This window comes from Anser brachyrhynchus (genome assembly GCF_964034855.1).
Source record: "Anser brachyrhynchus genome assembly, chromosome: 8".
In the NCBI taxonomy this organism is placed as follows: domain Eukaryota; kingdom Metazoa; phylum Chordata; class Aves; order Anseriformes; family Anatidae; genus Anser; species Anser brachyrhynchus.
In genome coordinates, this window is record NC_137702.1 from 10,383,742 (window position 1) to 10,403,154 (window position 19,413).

Consider the following 19,413-nt stretch of genomic DNA (forward strand, 5'->3'; position numbering starts at 1 on the left):
GAGCAGGAGCCAGAGGCTGCGTGTCCCCATTCTGTCGCCGAGTTTCAAGCAGGTCAAGGTCAATTTTCAAGCCAGTGCCATCCTGAGAAAGGTGCTGATGCCTTGGAGCTGGGGTGAGGCAGAGCTGGGAAGCAACGGCAACATGTGCCAGGGCTGCTAGCTTGAGGGGTGTGCACGGAAGGGCTGGGGGAGGGATTTGTGCTGTGGCAGCTCCGAGTAACTGTTCTCTCTTTCCCCCCCCTGCTTTCAGCTTGCTGTTGTCATAGAATAGCTTCAGGTGATGAATACGCAGGTGTAGACTAGCTCCTCTTGTTATTCCACTAATACCCTGGACTATGACAAGCTATAAATAGTTTGGCAGGATCTGTCTGCCCCTACCTCATGTAGGCTCTAAAATAAAGCGAACTAACTACTGACTCCTGGTGTTTCTGACAATTTGTCTGCCGGGGCTGGGGCTCCTGCATGTTTCTGCCACGTTAAGCAGTGCTGGAGAGGGATGTCACGAGAGGCAGCTGGAAGTGAAGCAGAAATTGGCCCTGGGGGGAGAAGAGCCTGGCCCTCGGGGAGCTCCTGTTCAGCGGCACTGCCGGGGTGCCAGCTGTCCCCTGGGGCTGCACCGTGCCTCTGCAGGCAGGGATGGAGCTGGACTATGACCCGCTGCGCGAGCTCGCAAGCGCAGGAGAGGCGTGGGGACCTTTGAGCTCTGCCAGCCTCGCTCTTCGCTGCTCCTGCTCCCTGAATGCCTATCTCTGTGCCCAACCCAGGGCGATACAGGTAGCGTGGGGTGGAGCTGAGTCGTTCTCACCGCGTTGTGTGACAGATGTGACACGGCGTGACGCACTGCCAGCGCTATGGGCTGGGTGGGTGCTGCTGCTTGTCCTGACCTTGCTGGGGCTGCCTGGGTTAAAGCTGCTCCGGGGGAGGGGGGCATGTCGCCGTCCCCAGCGGGTGCTGGGTGCTCGGAGCCTCCCCATCCCCTGCCAGCCTCCCCGGGCAGCAACACCTTCCCCGTCCTGCCTGGAGCCTGACCCCGGCTCCTTTTCCCTGTCCGTAGCCAACACCGAGCCTCCCTCTGGGCTCGCGGGGACTCGGGCGGGGACAGGGCCCCGGGGACCGGCCGGGAGCGGGGGGCGGAGGCGGCAGCCCCGGGGCGGCCCCGCGGGGCCGGGCGCGGCCGGAGGCGGAGCCGGGCGAGGCGGCGGCCGGAGGGGAAGCGGCACCGGGAAGGGGAACGGGAAAGGGAACGGGGCCGGCGGCGGCAGCACCCCGGGGACACCGCGGTGCCCGGAGCGCGATGCGTGCGGGCGGGGAGGCTCCGCACCAGGTGCTGGGCCGGCTGCGGTTCCTGCTGCAGTGCAGCGAGTGCTTCCGCCGCGCCCGGGCGCTGCCCGCCGCGCTGTGCTACGTGCCCCGGGAGGTGCAGTACAAGATCTGCAAGGACCCCGCCGCCGCCGCCGCCGCCGCCGCCGCCCGCAGCCTGCTCAGCGTCTGGGACAGCCCGGGGCCGGCGCGGGGCGGCAAGCGGGCGGCGCGGGCCACCATCGAGGTGCGGAAGGGCGGCTGCCTCCGCGCCACCGGCGAGGAGTACTGCAACGGCGCCGGGCTCTGGGTGAAGCTCAGCAAGGTAACGGAGAGGGCACCGGACCCCCCTGCTATGTCCTCTTCCCGGGGGTCGCGGGCCCGGCACGGCCGCCGCCCGCTTTGGGAAGGGGACGCGGTCCCCGCTCGGGGTGCCGGTGGCTGGGCGAGCCGCGGTGTGCGCTTCCAGGAGCACCTGGAGGAGTGCCGGAGCAGCCATGAGCTGGACGAGGGCTGGCTGCTGGCGCGGAGGTTCGGGGAGGGAGGAGATAAGTTGGTGCCGGTGGAGCCCGCCGAGAAGATCCAGTGGCAGCACCAGACGTTCGGCGTGGATTACAAACCCGCAGCCAGGTACCCGTGGATGCGCGACCCGACCGTCCCAAACCCCTTGGGCACATCCAGCGCAGCTCCTCCAGCTCCCTCTGGACACGTCCGTGCCGTCCCGTTAGCCTCTGAGGCCACTTGCCTCCAAGGCCGCTCGCCTGCGGGACGGTGCCGCGTCGTAGGGCAGCCGTGCATGCTTGTGGCCATGCTCATGGAGGACAAATCTAATGCCGGGGTGTCTCTGAAGCACCCGGATTTGGGCTGAACGATGCTGTAGATGTATTGCTGTGATGAGAGCGCTCATATTTGATTTGCACCCGGGATGCTCCCATTCCTCCCGGTGCTGTTCCTGCAGCCCCTGGGCGTCGCTGCTGCCTCAGCTCCAGGCTGAGACAGGAGTCCCTTGGGCACACCGAGCACTGACCCTTCCTTTCCTTCATGCCACCCCTCCGTCGGGGCCTCTCCAGCTGGGAACAAGTGGTGGACCTGACGTACTCCATGCGGCTCGGCGAGAAGCCCAGACCCATAGAGCAGGACGAGGCTGCGGTGCGGAAGTTTCGGTACGAGCACGTCTCCTAGAGCGGTACCGCAGCGCCCGGAGAGGTGGATGATCCACCAGGAGCAGGGAGGATGGCTGCAGCCTGGTGCCTTCTGCATCGCTGCCTCTCGATGCCATTCAGGCAAAGACGGCCTTTGCTCCGGGGACTGTCGGAGCAGTCGCGTGGCGCTGTTCTTACTGGGCTGGGGTGGCCATAAATGCCCGGTGGTGGTGGAGATACAGCCTGTGAGCAGCGGCCATCTCATGTGCTGGCAGCAGGATGCTGGGGCTGCCCCGAGCTGCACACAGCAGATGGGTGGGTTTGGGGTGCAGGCGGGTCCCCCCATCCCATTAACACGGAGCCCCCCTTAGGACGGTGCCCCCAGCCTGGAGCTACGAGCACGACGTGGAGCTGGGACGCTTCCTGTATGACCACAGCGAGAGGAGCCTGCAGAGCAGGGACTGCATCAAGGAGCACGTCTGCAGCGTGGAGGTCTCCTCGCAGGCGGTGCGTAGCTCCTCCGTGCCCTCAAACCTGCTGCGGCACAAGGTGCGCGGGCATCCCGCAGCTGCAGGTGGCGGTGGCGGTGGCTGTCACCTCCACAGGGGACAGGGGTAGCGTTTGGCTTTGCTGCTTTAGTGAAGCCTCCAGGAGTCAGACATCTGCAGCCAAACCCTGTTGTGTCTCTGGGAAGCCCACCAACCTGAGAGGGGACAGTGGCCGTGTCCAGCTCGCTCTGGGCAGGAGCCACCATCCACCACAGCCCAGCAAAACGTGGGGCTCGCCCGGTCCTGGCCCCAGGGGATCCATCCTGGGGGGGCCGTGGCATTCCCAAGGATGCTCAGCTTCCCCCCTCCGCTCGCTGCGCTCTTCCAGGAGGACTACAAAGCTTGTCACCTCACAGACAACCAGGCAGAGACCTGCTGGGAGAGCAACGGCTCCATCGGGCAGCACTGGGTGCGGCTCAACATGAAGAAAGGCACCATTGTCAAGTGAGACCGCGGGGCGTCCCCTCCCTGGTGGCGGTTGTGTGGGGCAAAGCGGTGTCTTCCTCTTGAGCGCAGCTTTCCCTGAGCTGTGGCCTGGAGCTCCAAGTCGAGGTCCAAGCCCCGGGAGGACACAGCCCTGTCCCCAGCCCTGGGACATCTCTGGGGCATCTCCGTGCCCAGGCAGCTGGTGAGGGGAGGACATCACTGCCCTTTGCTCTTCTCGTCCCCAGGAAGCTGTGGCTGACGCTGAACATGCAGATCCACTCCTACAACCCCAGGCGGGTGGCCGTGTACGGTGGGGCGCCAAACAGTCTGCATCACTTGAGAACAGTCTTAATTAAAGAGTGAGTAATGAGAAAGGAGCAGCCTGGGTCAGGCTTTGGCCAAACACCATGTGCCAACCAAGCGCCTTCGTCTCTGCTTCTGATCCTCGCCTGTGCTGTGGCAGCTAACCTGTGGCCTGCTTCCTCCCGGCTGGTGACTCTGGGGGTCTCTCCTCCTCTTCCTCATCCTCACTTCTGGGGCACGGCACCACCGCTGTCTCCTTTCTGAGCATCTCTGCTGAGCTGTAGCTGGCAAGTCCTGCAGTGCCTCACCTCTCTGTCTTCCCTGCACCCTCCCTGGCTCTGGAGCACCCTTCTCGAGGCGGGCACCAGCCTGCACCCACCACCGGGTGCTGGTGGATTTTTCAGAGGCACGAAGATGATCTCCTCCTTCCCCAAAACTTGCCTTTTTTGGCTGAATCGTCTTTGAAGAACAACTTGTCGTCTCCATGCTGCGTGTGTGCAGCCGCAGTTGTTTCCTGGTGTGCCCATCGGGCTTTGAAGGGCCCTTGGCAAAGGCTTTGGAAGTACAAGTGAATCCTGTACCAAATCACTCATCTCCACAAATCTCTGCCTCCTTCAAAACGCACCGCCCTCGCGCAGGAGCGCTCCCGTTGGCGTTGCCAGCTCTGCCCAAACGTTTGTGCCGAGGCAGCCACTCGCAGGGGCTCCCGCAGGACCCCCGGGACCGGTGATGTGCTTGCAGCCATCTCGCCTTTCTGCCCCGCTTTGTCCTCACTGACTTTGGGCTCTTTCCTGGCTCTTCTCTGGACGCGGCTTCCACCTCCTTCAGGACGTCTCTGTGCTGTGGGCAGCCGCTCTTCTCGGCTTGATCCCCTTCTGCCGCGGCCCTGGTGAGGCGCGGGGGCTTTTTGCTCGGGTGGTGGCACGTCCTGGGCAGGGACCCAGCCTGGCCCGTGCTGGTGCTGTGCCCCACGGCCCTGCCACCAGGCCCTGCCTGTGCTGCCTGCAGGACCAGCTACCAGGACGTCTGCATCCTCCGCGACATGAAGACCTACCTGCCGGTGCTGGAGATCCGCTTCCTGGAGTGCCGGGGTGAGCCTGTGCTGTGGGATCGGGGCCGCCAGCCCTGCCTGGCCCTAATTCTGCAGCCCCTGCAGGTGCCCCCCTGGCTTGCCCTGCTGCACCGGCTGCTTTTCGGGGGCCTGTCAGGGGAAAAGCTGAGGAATGAGCTCAGCTGGGCTGCTGCAGGTGCTGGGGGCTCCTCGCCGAGCCGCACCGGCCGCACGTCTGCACCTGCAGCATCTCCTTTCTTGGCAGACCAAGGGTGCAACGTCCGCCTGCGAGGGATTAAGATCAAGTCCTTCTGGGAGTGGGAAGTGAACCTCAACGCGGACATGTTCCAGCCAGAGCAGCTGGTGCGCTACCCCCTCCTGGAGGGGATGGACGCAGACATGCTGTACCGGCGGGCCGTGCTCATCCAGAGGTACAGCACAGGGACAGGGAAGGACAGTGCCCTGGCCTCCAGCGGGGGTTACACCCGTCTTAAAGTCCTCCAGCTCCTTTCCTGCTTGTGGCATCGACTGTAGCTTGGGGTTCCCCATCTAAGCACGGCTGCTGTCAGCGCCGGAGGGGCATGGTGCCAGCACCAGGCTTCAGGAGGGGGAACCCCACGTGGCATCCTCACCCTGCTCCTCCCTGGCCCCCAGGTTCGTCCAGCTCCTGGACAGCGTCCTGTGGTACCTGATCCCCATCTCCGAGGAGGGCATTGGCACCTTCAGTATGCTCAGGGTGAGCGTTAGCTCTCTGGGATGGTGCTGGTGGGACAGTCTGTTGTGTGCTGGGCTGGGTGCCGGGGGGCTGCAGCACATCCCCGTTGTCCCCACCTTCCCCTTGGAGCTGAGGTGGCCAGCCCTGCTGGTGCGAGGGACAGAGGAGCTGAGCATCCCCTGCCACACTGGGGAGAGGGAGGGAGAAAGAGGGCACGCAGGGCAGGATCAGGCCTCGAACCTCCCCTGCGCATCCCCTGCTAGGGCATGAAGCCGTTCCTGCTGCTGTCCAAGCACAGCCCAGCCCTCATCACCCAGTGCCTCCAGCGCTCAGAGACCAGTCCGCCTTTCTCCCTGCCGAAGCTCTACATCAACCGGCAGCTGGCCCGCGAGCACCGCGCCCGCCCGGCGCTGGACCCCGGCGGCAAGAACACCGTCTTCACCCAGGTATGGTGGCACCCGGGTGGGCGTTTGCCGCGTCAGCACTGCTCGGCCTCGCTGCGTCTCAGTCCCCTTTCCTCCTGGTGCTTCGCTGCAGGTGTACAAAAGCCTGCAAAAATACTCCGAGAAGACCACGGAGCCCTTGGACTACAGGTGGGTTTTCAGCTTTGCCTTTCGGGGTGTCACCTCCCTGGAGCAGGATGTGGGCGCAGAGGGTGTCAAGTGCTGCAAGAGGGGGTTTGCACGGGGCTGTCGCTTTCCCACAGGTGGCCCCAGAGCTACAGCCAGTGGTGGGCGTGTGACTTCACCACGGAGGGCATCATTGACCACGGTGAGAGCTCTCCTGTCCCTCCCCGGGGCAGCTTGGGGGGTCCCTGCTGCGGTGGGTGCTGTGCGGGAGGCAGCCCCGCTCTGCACACATGGGGTGCTCCCTGCATCCCGCTTCCTCCTGGGGTTGGGTGGGGGGATCCTGCAGCCCCGTTGTCACACACTAACCAGCCTCTGCCCCCCTTGCAGGCGGTGGTTTTCGGGATAGCCTGTCGGACATCTCGGAGGAGCTGTGTCCCAGCTCGGGTGACGTCCCCGTGCCCCTGCCCTTCTTCGTGCGCACATCCAACCAGGTCTGGCACCCCGGGGACACCCCATACGCAGCGGGCTCTGGGCAGGGGTTGGTGTAGTTGAACTTGGGCTCGGTGGGGTCCTGCAGGCTGAGAGACCCCTTCTGCAGAGAGCCTGCGACAGGCTCTGCGGGGGGATAACAGAGACCAGTACTGCTTGGGGGCTCATCCCTTGGTTGCAATATTTTGGGGTGTTCTATTTTAACGCTTGTAGGGCTATTGACTGGGGTCTCTGCTTGGGCCCAGCTGATGGAGACCTCCTGGAGGGGTTGCGCAGGGCAGGAAAGGCTGTGGAGGATGGAGAAGGGAGGCTGTCAGGAGAGGCTGGGCTGAGCCGGTCCCAGTGGCCGCCTCGCTTCTCCTTCCTCCGGCAGGGTAACAGCAGCAGTGACACCAGGGACATGTACGTCCCCAACCCCTCCTGCAAGGACTTCGCCAAGTACGAGTGGATCGGGCAGCTGATGGGAGCAGCCCTGAGGAGCAAGGAGATTCTGGTGAGCATGGCCCAGCCGGCGAGGGGCTTTGGCAAGAGTCAAAGCCATGCCACCGGTCCCCCTGCCACCACATCCCCAGGCAGGGCTTGGTCCTTGTCCTGCAGTGGGTGCGGGAGGGCTGTGGGGAGGACACATCTCCACTGCCTCTGCAGGTCCTGTCTCTGCCCGGTCTGGTGTGGAAGCAGTTGGCAGGGGAGGAGGTCATCTGGAGCAAGGACTTCGCTGCTGTGGATGCAGAGCTGGTGAGCGCTGCCGGGGCCATGCCGTGCGTTCCCGTGGCCGCTCCGGCTCTGCTGTGACCCTGTTGTCCCTTTGGGTGGCAGGTGAAGCTGCTGGAAGTGCTGGAGGGGGTGGACAGGGAGGCCTTCGACTTCATGTTTGGCAGAGAGCTGACCTACACAACGGTGCTGAGTGACCAGCGCGTGGTGGAGCTGATCCCCAACGGCAGCAGCACCGTGGTGCGCTTCGAGGACCGCAAGGACTTCATCCGCCTGGTGCAGAAGGCTCGACTGGAGGAGAGCAAGGAGCAGGTAGCGCCATGTCCCCAGCCCGTGCAGCTGCAAGGAGACCCTGCGCTGGGCCCTCCGGATATCCTGTGGCTGGTGTGGTCTTTAGTGGTGGGTCAGTGGCTGCACAAGCGACCTGCCGTGGTGACGTGGTGCCCCTCAGGTGGCGGCCCTGCGGGCTGGGCTGCTCCGCGTGGTGCCGCAGCCCGTGCTGGACCTGCTCACCTGGCAGCAGCTGGAGAGGAAGGTCTGCGGGAACCCTGAGCTGACGGTGGACGATGTGAAGAAGTTCAGTAAGTGCCAGGGGTGGCGTGAGGCCCTCCTGGATAATGCTCGTCCTTCGCACGCATCCTGCGCTGTGCTGAGCAGCAGGGGCGAGCGGCTGCCCTGCAGCCTGGGGCCCCCTCCTGCCTTCACACGGGGCTGCACAGAGGGGTGCGTTGCGTCCCGTGTTAATTTCCTTTGCTGGGAGCTCCTAACGAAGCGTTTATTCCTCGCTGCAGTCACGTTTGAGGACTTGCAGTCTGACGACCCCCGCATCCGGATCTTCTTCGAGGCGCTCAGCAACTTCACCAGTGGTGAGCGACCGCGCGCCTTCCCCGCTCCTCACCCACCGGGCCAGGACCCACGGGGATGTCCCATCCCCTCAGAGCGTCCCGCCTGGGCTCTGGGGGTGACCCCAAACCTGTCCCCTGTCCTTCCCCAGAGGACCTCAGCCGCTTCCTCAAGTTCATCACGGGCCGCAGCCGCCTCCCGGTTCAGATCACCGTCCACCCAGACAAATCGGGGTGAGTCCGTCCGTCCTGCCCGGCCGTGTCCCCGCGGCGCAAGCGCCTGACCCGCCTCTCCTTTCTTTCTCCCAAGAACGCAGCAGCTGGACGTGATGCCCAAGGCCTCCACGTGCTCCTGCACCTTGTTCTTGCCCAACTACTCCTCGTGAGTGCAGCTGGGGACGGGGACGCTCGTCCTCCCTTCCGTGGGGACGTGGGGGGGTCCGGTGCCCGTCCCCGACGTAACCCGGCGTCTCGCCTGCAGGGCCCGGGCCTGCGAGGAGCTGCTGCGCTACGCCGTGTACAACTGCATGTCCATTGACACCGACGAGCCCGTGGCACAGGACGTGTCCGTCGACTCCCCCGAGCTGTAGCGACGTTTCGTGGAATAAAAACACAATGAGGCTGTGCTCGTGTCTGGGGTGTGGAGAGCACGGTGTGTGCGGGGGGGGGGCTGCGTGTCCTGTCCCCTCCCCAGGCCACCGGGTGCCCCCTGCAGCCTGGGTGTCCCCATGAACTGATGGGGGCATGCACGTGCGGCGTGTCCTCTGTCAGAGGGGTGCACCCTGCCCTGGTGCCCCCATCCCAAACGCAGTGCCATGCCTCTCCTCCGCACATGGGAAGGCAATGGGAAGGGTGGGGTGCTCAGCACCACCCCGTCTCAGCCCTGCACCCCCACCCTGTTATCCCAGGAGCCTGTGCCTTCAGCGGTTCCCCTGGTAAAGCACCTGGGTGGTGGGATGAGCTTCCTGGGACGTGCCTGGCTGGGGATGCACCCCAAAAAGTGCCCCCATGCAAGGCAACCCACAAAATGCCCCCATACAATGCACCCCATAGAGTACCCCCCCTGCGAGGCACCCTGCGATGCACCCCGCGAGCTGCTGCCCTGCAGTGCACCCTATAACCCCCCCTCATGCAGTGCACCCTATAACCCCCCCCACGCCCCCTACCACCCCCCATGCCCCCTACACTGCCCCCCCCACCAGGGGGCGCTGTCCCCTCGAGCCCCCCCCCCCCCAGCAGATCGATGACTCGGCGCTCCGCAGCCTGCCCTCCTCCCGTCGGCGCTCCTCTCGCCTCCCTGGCGAGGCGGAGGGGGGGGATCGATGCTCTCGGCGCTCCTCGAGCCACTCGGCTGTCCGCGCGCATGCGCGCTGCGCGCCGGCGCCGCCATTGCGGTGCTGTCAGGGAGCCGGTGAGGAGCGGAGCGGAGGTAACGTACCGGTAACGGGCCGGTAACGTCATTTAACGTAACGCAACGTAACGTGACGTGACTTAACGCAACGTACCGGTGGTACCGGCACCTCGCAGCGGGTTCTGGGGGGCGGGGGGGCTCGGTTGGGCCCGGTTCGGCCCGGTTGGGCCCGGCCCGGCCCGGCCGTGACGCGGCCCCTCGGTGCCGTTGCAGGATGGAGTTCCAGGCCGTGCTGATGGCGGCGGGCGGCGGCTCCCGCATGACGGACCTGACGGCCAGCATCCCCAAGCCGCTGCTGCCCGTGGGCAACCGGCCCCTGCTGTGGTACCCGCTGAACCTCCTGGAGCGCGCCGGCTTCGAAGGTGAGGCGGGGTGCGGGGGAAGGGGGCGGCGGGCTCACCCGTCCGGTGTCCTGCTGCTGCCAGCCTCTCCTCGTTGTCACGCCTTGTCTTGTCGCTGCTCGTCAGGGCAGTGGCCTTACGGAGGCCTCCTCTCTGTACCAGACCTGATTGTGACTGCTCCTCACCCATATCACATCCTTTACTTTTAACTCTAGGCCACATCCGTGCGTGCTCCCTTCCTGCTTCCCCCCTCACCAAGGGTTTTCTCATCTACGTGCTGTGCTTAAGTTTGGAGTCCTTCCGAGCGTTGTTAACCTGGAGTCTTTCTCTTGTCTCTTTCCCTGAGTTGTTAATAAAAATGGCATGAGAAGTGTGTCAGCTCTCTTGGGATGTCTCTCAGTTTGTTGTTCCAATGTGGCGTGAAGTTCAGGGTTATTTGTTCTGTTTGAGGCATTTAGTTCTTGTTGCAGCACGGCGCTGAGTGCTGGCCTTCAGACAGAGCCGGGCAGGGGGAGCTGGCAGGCTGGTAGTGCTGTTTTCTGGGCCTCATTTCACAAGAGAGCTCAAGCGATAAATTTTTGGTGAGGTTCTTTCGCATTATCTGTCATTAGATTTCTGTTTAGCTTTTCGGTGATGGCCCAAATCTTTCTGTAGTGTTCCCCATAACTCGTAAAACTTCCTGGTACCATTTGCATCTCCAGTTTTCACGCTTATATTTGTCCTTGCCTTTCTACTTTTGTTGTGTCTTCCGGGTGACTGTGCTGTTCTTCTGTGCTCTGTCTTGAGAAAGTGAATTCTTCTTCTAGCTGCTGCTCTTCTCTTTGAAGTTGTAGGGATCAGCTCGTGATTTACGTGTGTTGGCCTTTCTGTACGTCATACCATTTAGGGATGTATAGTTTGAGATTTGTTAGCGATGTAAGACATTTCTCTCTCATCTCGCTGATTCATGCCACTCGCACAGTCAGTGTTAAGAAACAAAGGGAAAAATAAATGTAAACCTATGCCTTCGTTTTGTGTCATTAAGAAATCCTTAAGAACTCTTCTATGCCCTGTGAAAATTTGGACATGCAAGGTTGTATATGCAGCTTCAGTAAGCAGTCAGACACCTTCTTGCTTTTCTCTTGCTTCTGTCCTCCGACCAAGCTGACACTTTTGTGCTAATACTCTGATGGCGTGAATCCTCTCTGAATCATAGCTTTTATTATTGTGTGATGTTTGGGTTCTTCCTGCTTGTTTATGTGAGTAAGTAGGTGTTCCACGGTCTGATTCGCTGCTTCCCCTTTGTCCCAACTGCAAGTGCTTCATCTTGGAATGAAGCCTGCATTTTCGTCTTTGTTTTGGAAAATATGCTTTCATGCCACCATTGATACACTTCAAATATGCTTTTACCTTTTTTTCTTTTTTAGGTGGAATGAGTTTGTTGTTCACAAACTACTCCACTCCCCTGCCAAGCTGCTGCTTGGCAATGGTTTAACTATTGCACTGTAATACTGTAGTTGGTGGTGTTGCCCACAGAGGATTATACAGGATGAGGCCGGGCAAAAGGCAAAGCTCTGAAACGCTGATGGTGTTAACACAGGGTCTCATTGGTGGCTTTTTGTAGGTCATACTGTTGAGGGATGTGCAGTTTGAGGCTGTTTGTTAATGATGGAAGACATTCCTTTTTCATTTCGCTGATTCATGCCACTCGCACGCATGTGTCCCTTTCAGCAACAGTCCCCCACCCATACAAAGCAAGAGAGATTGCTGTCACGTTAACAGCTTCTCTTCTGCCAAAGTTGTTATTGCCAAAAGCTCGTGGTTCAGTACCGTCAGACAGTTACATCAGTCAAGCCTTCTGATAGCTTCGTCAGGTACTGCAGATAAAAATTGAATGTGTCCTATTTGTGATGAATATATTAATTTTTTTTTGCTTGATCTCATCCCACTTTCCTCTGTCCTAGAGGTCATTGTGATTACAAGGAAAGAAATCCAAAAAATGTTAAACTTGGACACAAAAATGAAGCTGGACTTTGTGTGCATCAGTGACAACGCGGACATGGGTACGGCAGATTCACTGAGGCATATTCACCAGAAAATTAAGGTATTATTGTCTTTTATTGAACTTGACTGGAAGACATTTGTTTAAAATAATCCTTTTTTTCATTGTGCTTTAATAGTTTAAGAGCTGTACTGTGTAATACTATTGCAGGTAACTGGATTTCCCGATCTGCAGAAGATCTGACTTTTGTATAGGTCGTCTTGTGGGGGAACTCAGGCAAGGACTCAGAGTGACCACAAATGACAGCTAGGAAGGCTGGAGCAAATCCCGGCTGGGCACTAGCTGCTTTTTTAGCCAGAGTTAGCTTTCTGGCAGGTTAATTAAAAGGCTGTATTTGTTCATACAGTGTTCGTACAATATCATAATGTGTGACAGCTGTTGTCCAGTTGGTGCTCGGGGAAGCATTTCTGTAGGAATGTTCTTTGTCATCTTAGCTTAGGCAATACACCGATAGGTGAGTGAGCTTGGGTTTGGTTCTTGCAATTAGGCATCAGTTTTCTGCTTCTGCTGGCTTGGTCCCATGAGAAGCTCTTAGATAAACGGTGCCCAAATGTGATAAAGGGCTGCTTATAGCAGTCAGATGCTGGTTTAATGAAAATAATAGTCTCTTGAGTTTTAATTTCTAGCTGGACAAACAAAAACATTCCAGTGCAAGGTGGAAATGCTTCTTGGAACTCTTACCAAGATCTAGGATGGAATTTTGTTTTTTGTGGTTGCCATATACTTAATCTTTCTGATTTGTTCCCTGTTTGTTTAGGCCATCTTAGCCAAATTGGCTGTTTAAATAAAGGTTGCAACAGAACATCAATGGACCATTTAAAGTCCTGAGTTGCCTTTTGTCTTCAGGCTCTTATTGAAGGTAATAAACTGCAGCCTAAGAGGCTGTGTACTTCCAAGATAAAGACGACAATCAAGACATGGTGAAAATTTCCAGGCAAATATGGGTGTCCAGGTGGTACAATGAGAGAGATTTGGCAAGGGATTAATGCACAGGCTAGAATAAATCAGAGAGCAAAGAGAAGATACAAAGGCAAAAAGCAAAATCAACAAAATCACAGCTAAATTAACTGAATATTTCTGTCATGTGCAGAACTGCCCTCTGTAATACCTGTTTGCTAGTATTTTTTAAATGTGTATGCAGTAAGGAAATCTCTCTGCACTGCAAATTTTGACCCAGGCCTTACAGTTTTATTGTCTGTTCGGAGTGATCAGTCCAGCTGTCTACTTGTCCAACTTTTTGGCAATCCAGGCTATTTTGCTTAGGGGGAGGTCTGAGAGACCACAGCAAAGCGTGTGGGGGTAAGAAAATAGACTGTGTCTTTAGAGGAGGCAGTGTTGTGGTTTTTTGTTTATTTCCCCTTAGAAAAGGACTTAAAGATGATGTGGGGCAGCATTCAAAACCACACAACTTTTCTTCAGTAAACTTGTGTGTGCGAGTGGCAGCAATTGCTTCTCTCTTTTATTCCATGGCTTGCTCCTCTGGCCAGAGAGGGCCATAGTGGTCTCTTATTTGAAATAAGCCTATATTAAGTTCTTGGACAGATTGCTACACTGTGTGTTTTGGAGTCATTTCTCAAGTAAATGCATACCACTCACGTGCTTCTTACAGGATATGCCCTCTCCCGTGCGATAGAGGTGAGAGAACTACGCAGCACAAGTAGCTGGAAAGCTGCAGTATGTTGGCTCTGCCCGTGGTGTAGCAGGAGAGGGACCTCGCTGCAGAATGAGTTTCCCTGGTGAAAACAACTGCTGCTTGTGGCCATAGTTTGCTGGCAGGCTTTTTGCAGCCCATGCCAAAGGCCTGATGAGGAGTTTAAACTGGTTGCTGAAACTTTTATTTGTCGCAAATTGAGTTAATTGCCCACAGACAGAAGAGCAAGTATGCTCAATAAAAATGAGGTACCGTGGCACAACGTGGACAACTTGCCAGTGTGCAATGCAAGCAACGTGGAGTAATGCCAAGGTTATAAATGCGCTGTATGAAGTGTGTGGAAGGCTAGCAGAACTGCTGATCACAAATCCCGAAATGTGGAGAAATGTTGGACCGCTCTGAATGCTGAAATCTCATGACTTGCTGCCTTGTCCGGCCTTTGACTGAGTTCTGCCATGGTGGCACTGCTGCTTGCTGCAATAGCAGATCTTTTTGCGGCCTTGCACCTTCATTAATAAAGTTTGATGCTGTAAAGATAAGATGGCGAGATTAGATTTACAGACTTGCATTCGGTAGCTTTGTAAGAATGCATGTGTGCAAAGCTGAGAGAAGGTAGATTTCATTGTTCTATCCCTTTTTGGTGCTGGCATTTTTGGGGGCAGGTAAAACTGTCTTGGTGTGTGGTAACAAGCAGTTGACTCCAGCAGTCTCACTCTTTCCTGTTGCTCAGGAATTGCATGAGAGCACAGGAAACCTAATCGAGTTTTTGTTTGCAGTTCATCCACTCTACACACAGAAGCTTTTTTGGACATCTTAACTTCCAGAGCTGATACAGTAGATGTGTGCTCTTTGCTCTACTGGAACTCTTATCTTTGGCTGTCTCAGCCTACACCGGATCGATGAGGTACCAGCTTCATTAGGTGTCTGATACTGATTACATTTCTGAATGTACCTTTTTCTTGGATCCTCCCCACAATAAAGATAACGTGCTGAACTTGATTCCTAAAGCCACGTTTTTTGAAAAGTAATGAACAGAGAACTTGGTTCAGTAAATTCCACTCCTTGGGTTACTAGGCCTGGGTGTCAGACTGGCCTGTTCTTTACCAGGAGTTGTTTAACTGACTTGTGTGGTGGTGTTTTTTTGTTGTTGTTGTTGTTGTTTTAATACACTCAATTCTGGTGTCTGAAGAATGAACACCACTAATAAGTTTGTCTGCACAGCTCTAGGGCTGAGAACCGAGGATTAAAGAGATGAAGTAACTTACCTAGGATAAATAAAAAAAATTCATAACAGCACTGTAAGCTGGACATCTTTCTCAAATCTCTCATGGCTTTGTGTGCAAGGTCATCTTTCTTTCCTGTGTGCATATTGAATGCTCAGTTTCCTCACCTTGAAGAAGCCAGCAGGACAGGAGGTTAAATACAAGTTGAAACTGTGCAGAGGGGAGTTTCTCATGTATATATAATGTTTCCTTTTATGTAAGGATATGACAACAGTTTGTTTATGGTCTTTGTGACAACAGATCGGATCTTTTCATTGCTTTTCCTGTGGACAATCCTAGCGTTTCCTGAGGATGCCCTTGGCTTCAGGATCCTGCTACAGTAACTGTACCTGCTGGCAGCTTCCATAGCTACTGTTTCAGTTTCCTCTCTTCTTTATTTTTTTTTTTTGATATGTTTGATTTCACTGTCACTGTTATTTCTTTGACACTTTAAGCTCCTAGTTTTGTCCTAATCTTTTACAGGACTGACAGTAGGTAGCTGTTCGAAATCTGAAAATGATGGTAAAACTGTAAAGGCTTAATTCTTTTCTTGTTTATATATAGGGTTGGATATAGTAGTACACAGACTGTAGACTCACAGTTGATGGTACTATAATAATACTTTTGTTGAAACTGCAGTTTTACCACCACAGGGGTGTTTACAGGTCTCTGTCACCTCATGATCTATGCCAGTGGGAGAGCTCAAACGGGTTAAACAGAGAAACAAACCGGCTTTCCATGCCTCCAGGTTTGGATGAAAGATTGATGACCTTGCCTGGTCACGAACAGTGAAGGGATCTCCCCTATTGCAGGTGCGGCCTTGGCAAAAGGATGGTACATAAGGAGATTTCATGTTCTGGAAGATGAGCCCGTGTAGCTGAGTAACTTCACTACAGGAACGTTGATTTCCATGTCTTCTGACTTCCATTTTTCTTTCAGTTGTTCACACATGCAATTCCGCCATAGTCATTCTGAGGTAATTTACATAGCGAAAACTTCAGTACTTTCTGAATTATTGCCTCACCCCCAGTATGGAAGTGAGACAAGTCCAGCAAGACTTACAGGACACAGAAGGAGGCAATACCATGGATGTCTTCTGCTGTGTGCCCATCAGGTTTTGAAAAGCTGTGTTAAGTAGTGGAAAACACCCTTTATTTGATCGTTTTGAGGGTAATGAAGAGCTATGTTGAACCAAGCAACCCTGGTAGATTGTACAAGCAACACATAAAGCAACTGTATCCTTGGTTATATAAAAAGGTTCCATATCTGTGCTTTTCTCTGTCTCTGAAAGGCAAATGTTGTAGGCTCGTGCTTTGGTTGGAGCCTTGTCTTAATCTGTTATTTGCATTAAAGAATATTCTTGACCTGTCAGTGAGTGCTTGAAATCAAAACTTGAGTTAACATAGGTGTAAAATAAGCTATTTTTGTATGAAATGCAAATCAAACTCCCTCCTTCAGGAAGTAGGGTTTTCCACCTCTCTTACTCTTTTGTCAACACGCTGCTGTAAACTAAGAATGATGGTACAGGTGTGACAGAGCAGGTGCTAAGGTGTCATTTGATAACTTCCGTGTTCCTGTTGTTATTTGTTTTTATTTAGCATACAAAGCTTGCTAACTTGCTAGCAGTGTGCTTGCGGGGGGGATGTCTCTGTAAAGAAGTGTGGGTTTTGTGTGTATTTTTTCATCACGTATAATTGCTTTCTCTTCAGTAACTGTCTCCAGTCCTTGTTTCTGGTTTTCATTGGTAGGCAGCGCGGGCTGGAGTATTCAGATGAGTTCAATCTGAGTAATAGGGGAATTAGTAAAAGTCCTTACAGTTTCAGTGGTGTTGCCTGATATGCTTTCTCCCAAAAGAAGAGATGCGAGTGCTGGCTGCTGCACGCAGTAGATGATGCTGCAGTTTTGTTTTGTAGGCAGCTCATCTTTTCAGTTGTGATTTTTTTTGTAATTGGGGGCAGTAGACTGCCTTTCAAAAAGTTAACTTCTTTTGATGTCTCTTGATATTTTATGTAATGTAATCCCCTTGCTCACTTAGGAAGGCTTCTCCTTTGTAGCTGGTGTTGGTGAACACACTTTATATAAAGTCCTAACGTAAGGGCTTCTGGTGTGTCTGTCAAGGCTTTTTTTTTGTGGAGCCATTCTCTCCAGAACGTTGCTCTGTGAATTCTCCAGTCCAGTTTTATGTCTCCATCCATTTGGCTTCTTGAAAGGCTTCTCTCACGGTTTAGTAGACCTCCTTTGGATGATACACAGGATGAGTATGAAAAATACATGTCTTGCGGCCTGCCATGTTACAGCACAGTAATAGTGTCAAGACTCTGGTTGGTGACACACAACTCAGGATTTTGGGGATTACTGACGAGAAATGCGACTGGGAGCCCAAAAGTAAATCATGACATCTCAGAATGAACTGGTTGAAATGAGATGACAGTGAGCAGCCACTGTGGTGGAGGAGGGAAAAGTAAATGCAATAATAGAATGTATTAGGTAATGTGTTTTGTGATAACAATGAGAAATTAATTGTTTAAGGTGTGGGGAAGATTTTTTGCCTGGAATACTGTGGAAGTGTGGAACTCAAAAGCATCAAATGCGGAACAAACACTAGAGAAGGAGATAAGATATTCAAAGTGGAATATAATTGAGTTTAAAATGGCTGTGTGAGAAGGCTGAACATTGCGGGAAGGTTTTCGTCAGTCAGAGCAGGATGGGATTATGGAACAGTCTGCCAGGAGAGGTAATCAAGACAAAAAATTCCCCCTATTTTTATACTGGAATGAGAAGCTTTTTTTTTTCTTTTTGTTAAATAAACTAAGTAATGCGATACCTGGAACGGCAGAAGGCTAAAGTCTGACTCAGAAAACCTTTTTGAGAACTGTATTGCTGTGACCTTCTGCTTGTAACATTCTTCAAACTGCTGCAGACCTTTCTGTGGCTTGCAGGTTAGTGTTGACAAAAAAAAAAAAAAAAGCGTGGGTTGTCACTGTAGTTTACAGATGAGTTCCTCTAAAATTTAGACCTCTCTAATATTTGGCCTCTTTACTCATCTGACAAATTTTACCAGACCCACACAGCTGCTGTCTGGTGCCGCCGCTCAGGCTGGGGCCTCTTCAGGCAGCAGGTTGGGAAACCTGGTTAAATCATGAATGTTTCAAACTGGATTGGGTGTGCCTGGATCGAGCATTTGTCTGCACCGAGTCTATATTATTTTCATCTTCTGTTAAGCATTTTTCTCCCTCCTGTCACTCAGCTATGCTCCAGCCAATGATTAAAATGTGGTGTTCCAGCAGAGTAGCAGCAATGGAACAATTTCACATTTTCCTTCCTTGATGAGTCCTTAGTTGTGTTAATGGAAGCCCTGACTAATATGCTGTGAATTAATCAGCGTGGCTTCTGCTGCTATCACTGATGAGTGCTTGCATATGAAATGTTTCATCTCAGGTGGTCCACCCGGTTTTCCCAGCTTCAAAAAGTAAGATTTGAAAGTAATACAGCTCTTAAAAAGCAAAGCAAAACAAACCCTAAAAAGCTGCCCAAAAGAAGAAGAAAAACCAACTTTCTTTGAACAAATAAACAAAGACTGAAACTCCAGATTCTCTTGGTATGTGCATCTTTGGGAGCCATGTTGTGGAAAGTGTGATGTCACGGTGGTGGTCTGTATGCTGCTGAGGGTCACTGATCCGTGTAGTCTTGGACGGCATGGCGAAGCGCTTCACTTCCTCTGTTGAAAAATCTCCTTTCCAAACACATGATGTAAGTAGGCTTGCTGTAACGGCTGGAAGGTGGAATCTGAGTCCTTTTGGTACGGCCAAGCAGAGTTTGGTGAGTGTGGAAAGAAAAACCTCAGTCCCCATAATATATAGTTATGCATTTTTTTGTACTGTCAGTGGAAATTAAAAAAAAAATGGAATTAATCTCTCTCCCCATGATTTAACTAACTATTCTGTTCATCTATTTCAAAATAGTAAAAAGAATTTCATCATTTTTTTTTTCGGCAGGCTTGACAGAAGATGCAGTTTACTTGAGTGTCTCAAACACAAATAAAAATTGCTCTCTTGATGCTTTTTTGATTCTCCCTTTCACAATGGCCTTAGCGCTGGGTGGGAAAAGCAGCCGAATCAGATGGCAGCTCGCTGGGTACGTGGCATCTTGTTCCCATTTCTACCTCTGATTCAGTCAATGAGTGTGATTGAAAGCTACCACCACTGAAGTGCTAGGCAAAATTAATTATGGATTGCACGCCCAAGTCCCAAAGCACAGCTGATGGTTTTAGTGGGGGGGAAAAAAAAAAACAGCTATACTGGCAGGTGCTCAGGCTGGTGATATTGCTGGGGGGAATGATATAGCACAGCCTGACTGTGTGCTTGATGAATGTGTTCGGGACTTTGCTCTGATCTTTGTTTTTCCTGGCAGGATGAGAGTTAAAGGGTTCAACAGTTGTTGGGTTCTTGGGTGTTTTTTTTTTTTTTTAAAAAAAAAGTTACTCAGCTTTAGAAGTATGTAGCTAATTAAATTAATTATTTTGCTGCTAGGGTTTACAATGGATTGGGGTTAAAACACCAGAAGTTTGAATGAGGCAATTAGCTCTGAAGGTTAGCATCAAGAGTGGTTATGA

At 53.9% G+C, this 19,413-nt stretch overlaps 2 protein-coding genes across 3 annotated transcripts in view; both read left to right on the top strand.

Annotated features, from left to right (window-relative positions):
• The first annotated feature begins 1,165 nt into the window (after nucleotides 1-1,165).
• Nucleotides 1,166-8,721, top strand: LOC308198631 (E3 ubiquitin-protein ligase HECTD3-like). The gene is made up of 21 exons (XM_080601389.1): nucleotides 1,166-1,624; nucleotides 1,769-1,929; nucleotides 2,370-2,462; nucleotides 2,813-2,948; nucleotides 3,318-3,433; nucleotides 3,661-3,774; nucleotides 4,727-4,809; nucleotides 5,035-5,200; nucleotides 5,424-5,505; nucleotides 5,748-5,930; nucleotides 6,022-6,077; nucleotides 6,191-6,255; nucleotides 6,441-6,544; nucleotides 6,916-7,035; nucleotides 7,188-7,277; nucleotides 7,359-7,565; nucleotides 7,705-7,834; nucleotides 8,045-8,119; nucleotides 8,248-8,329; nucleotides 8,406-8,477; nucleotides 8,577-8,721. Exons 1-21 carry the CDS (start codon nucleotides 1,295-1,297, stop codon nucleotides 8,683-8,685), a joined length of 2,574 nt encoding a protein of 857 aa, XP_080457515.1. The 5' UTR covers nucleotides 1,166-1,294; the 3' UTR covers nucleotides 8,686-8,721.
• Nucleotides 8,722-9,338: 617 nt separating this feature from the next.
• EIF2B3 (eukaryotic translation initiation factor 2B subunit gamma) overlaps nucleotides 9,339-19,413 on the top strand; it is a 96,539-nt gene continuing 86,464 nt past the window's right edge. The window contains exons 1-3 of one of the 2 annotated variants that reach the window (XM_080601393.1): nucleotides 9,339-9,524; nucleotides 9,720-9,868; nucleotides 11,791-11,930. In XM_080601393.1, coding sequence (XP_080457519.1) covers nucleotides 9,721-9,868; nucleotides 11,791-11,930 — 288 coding nt within the window. In that variant the 5' untranslated portion in view covers nucleotides 9,339-9,524; nucleotide 9,720. Of the gene's footprint in view, nucleotides 9,525-9,719; nucleotides 9,869-11,790; nucleotides 11,931-12,645; nucleotides 12,748-14,315; nucleotides 14,444-19,413 lie in introns of those variants that run through there. The other variant, XM_080601394.1, reaches the window with a different exon arrangement.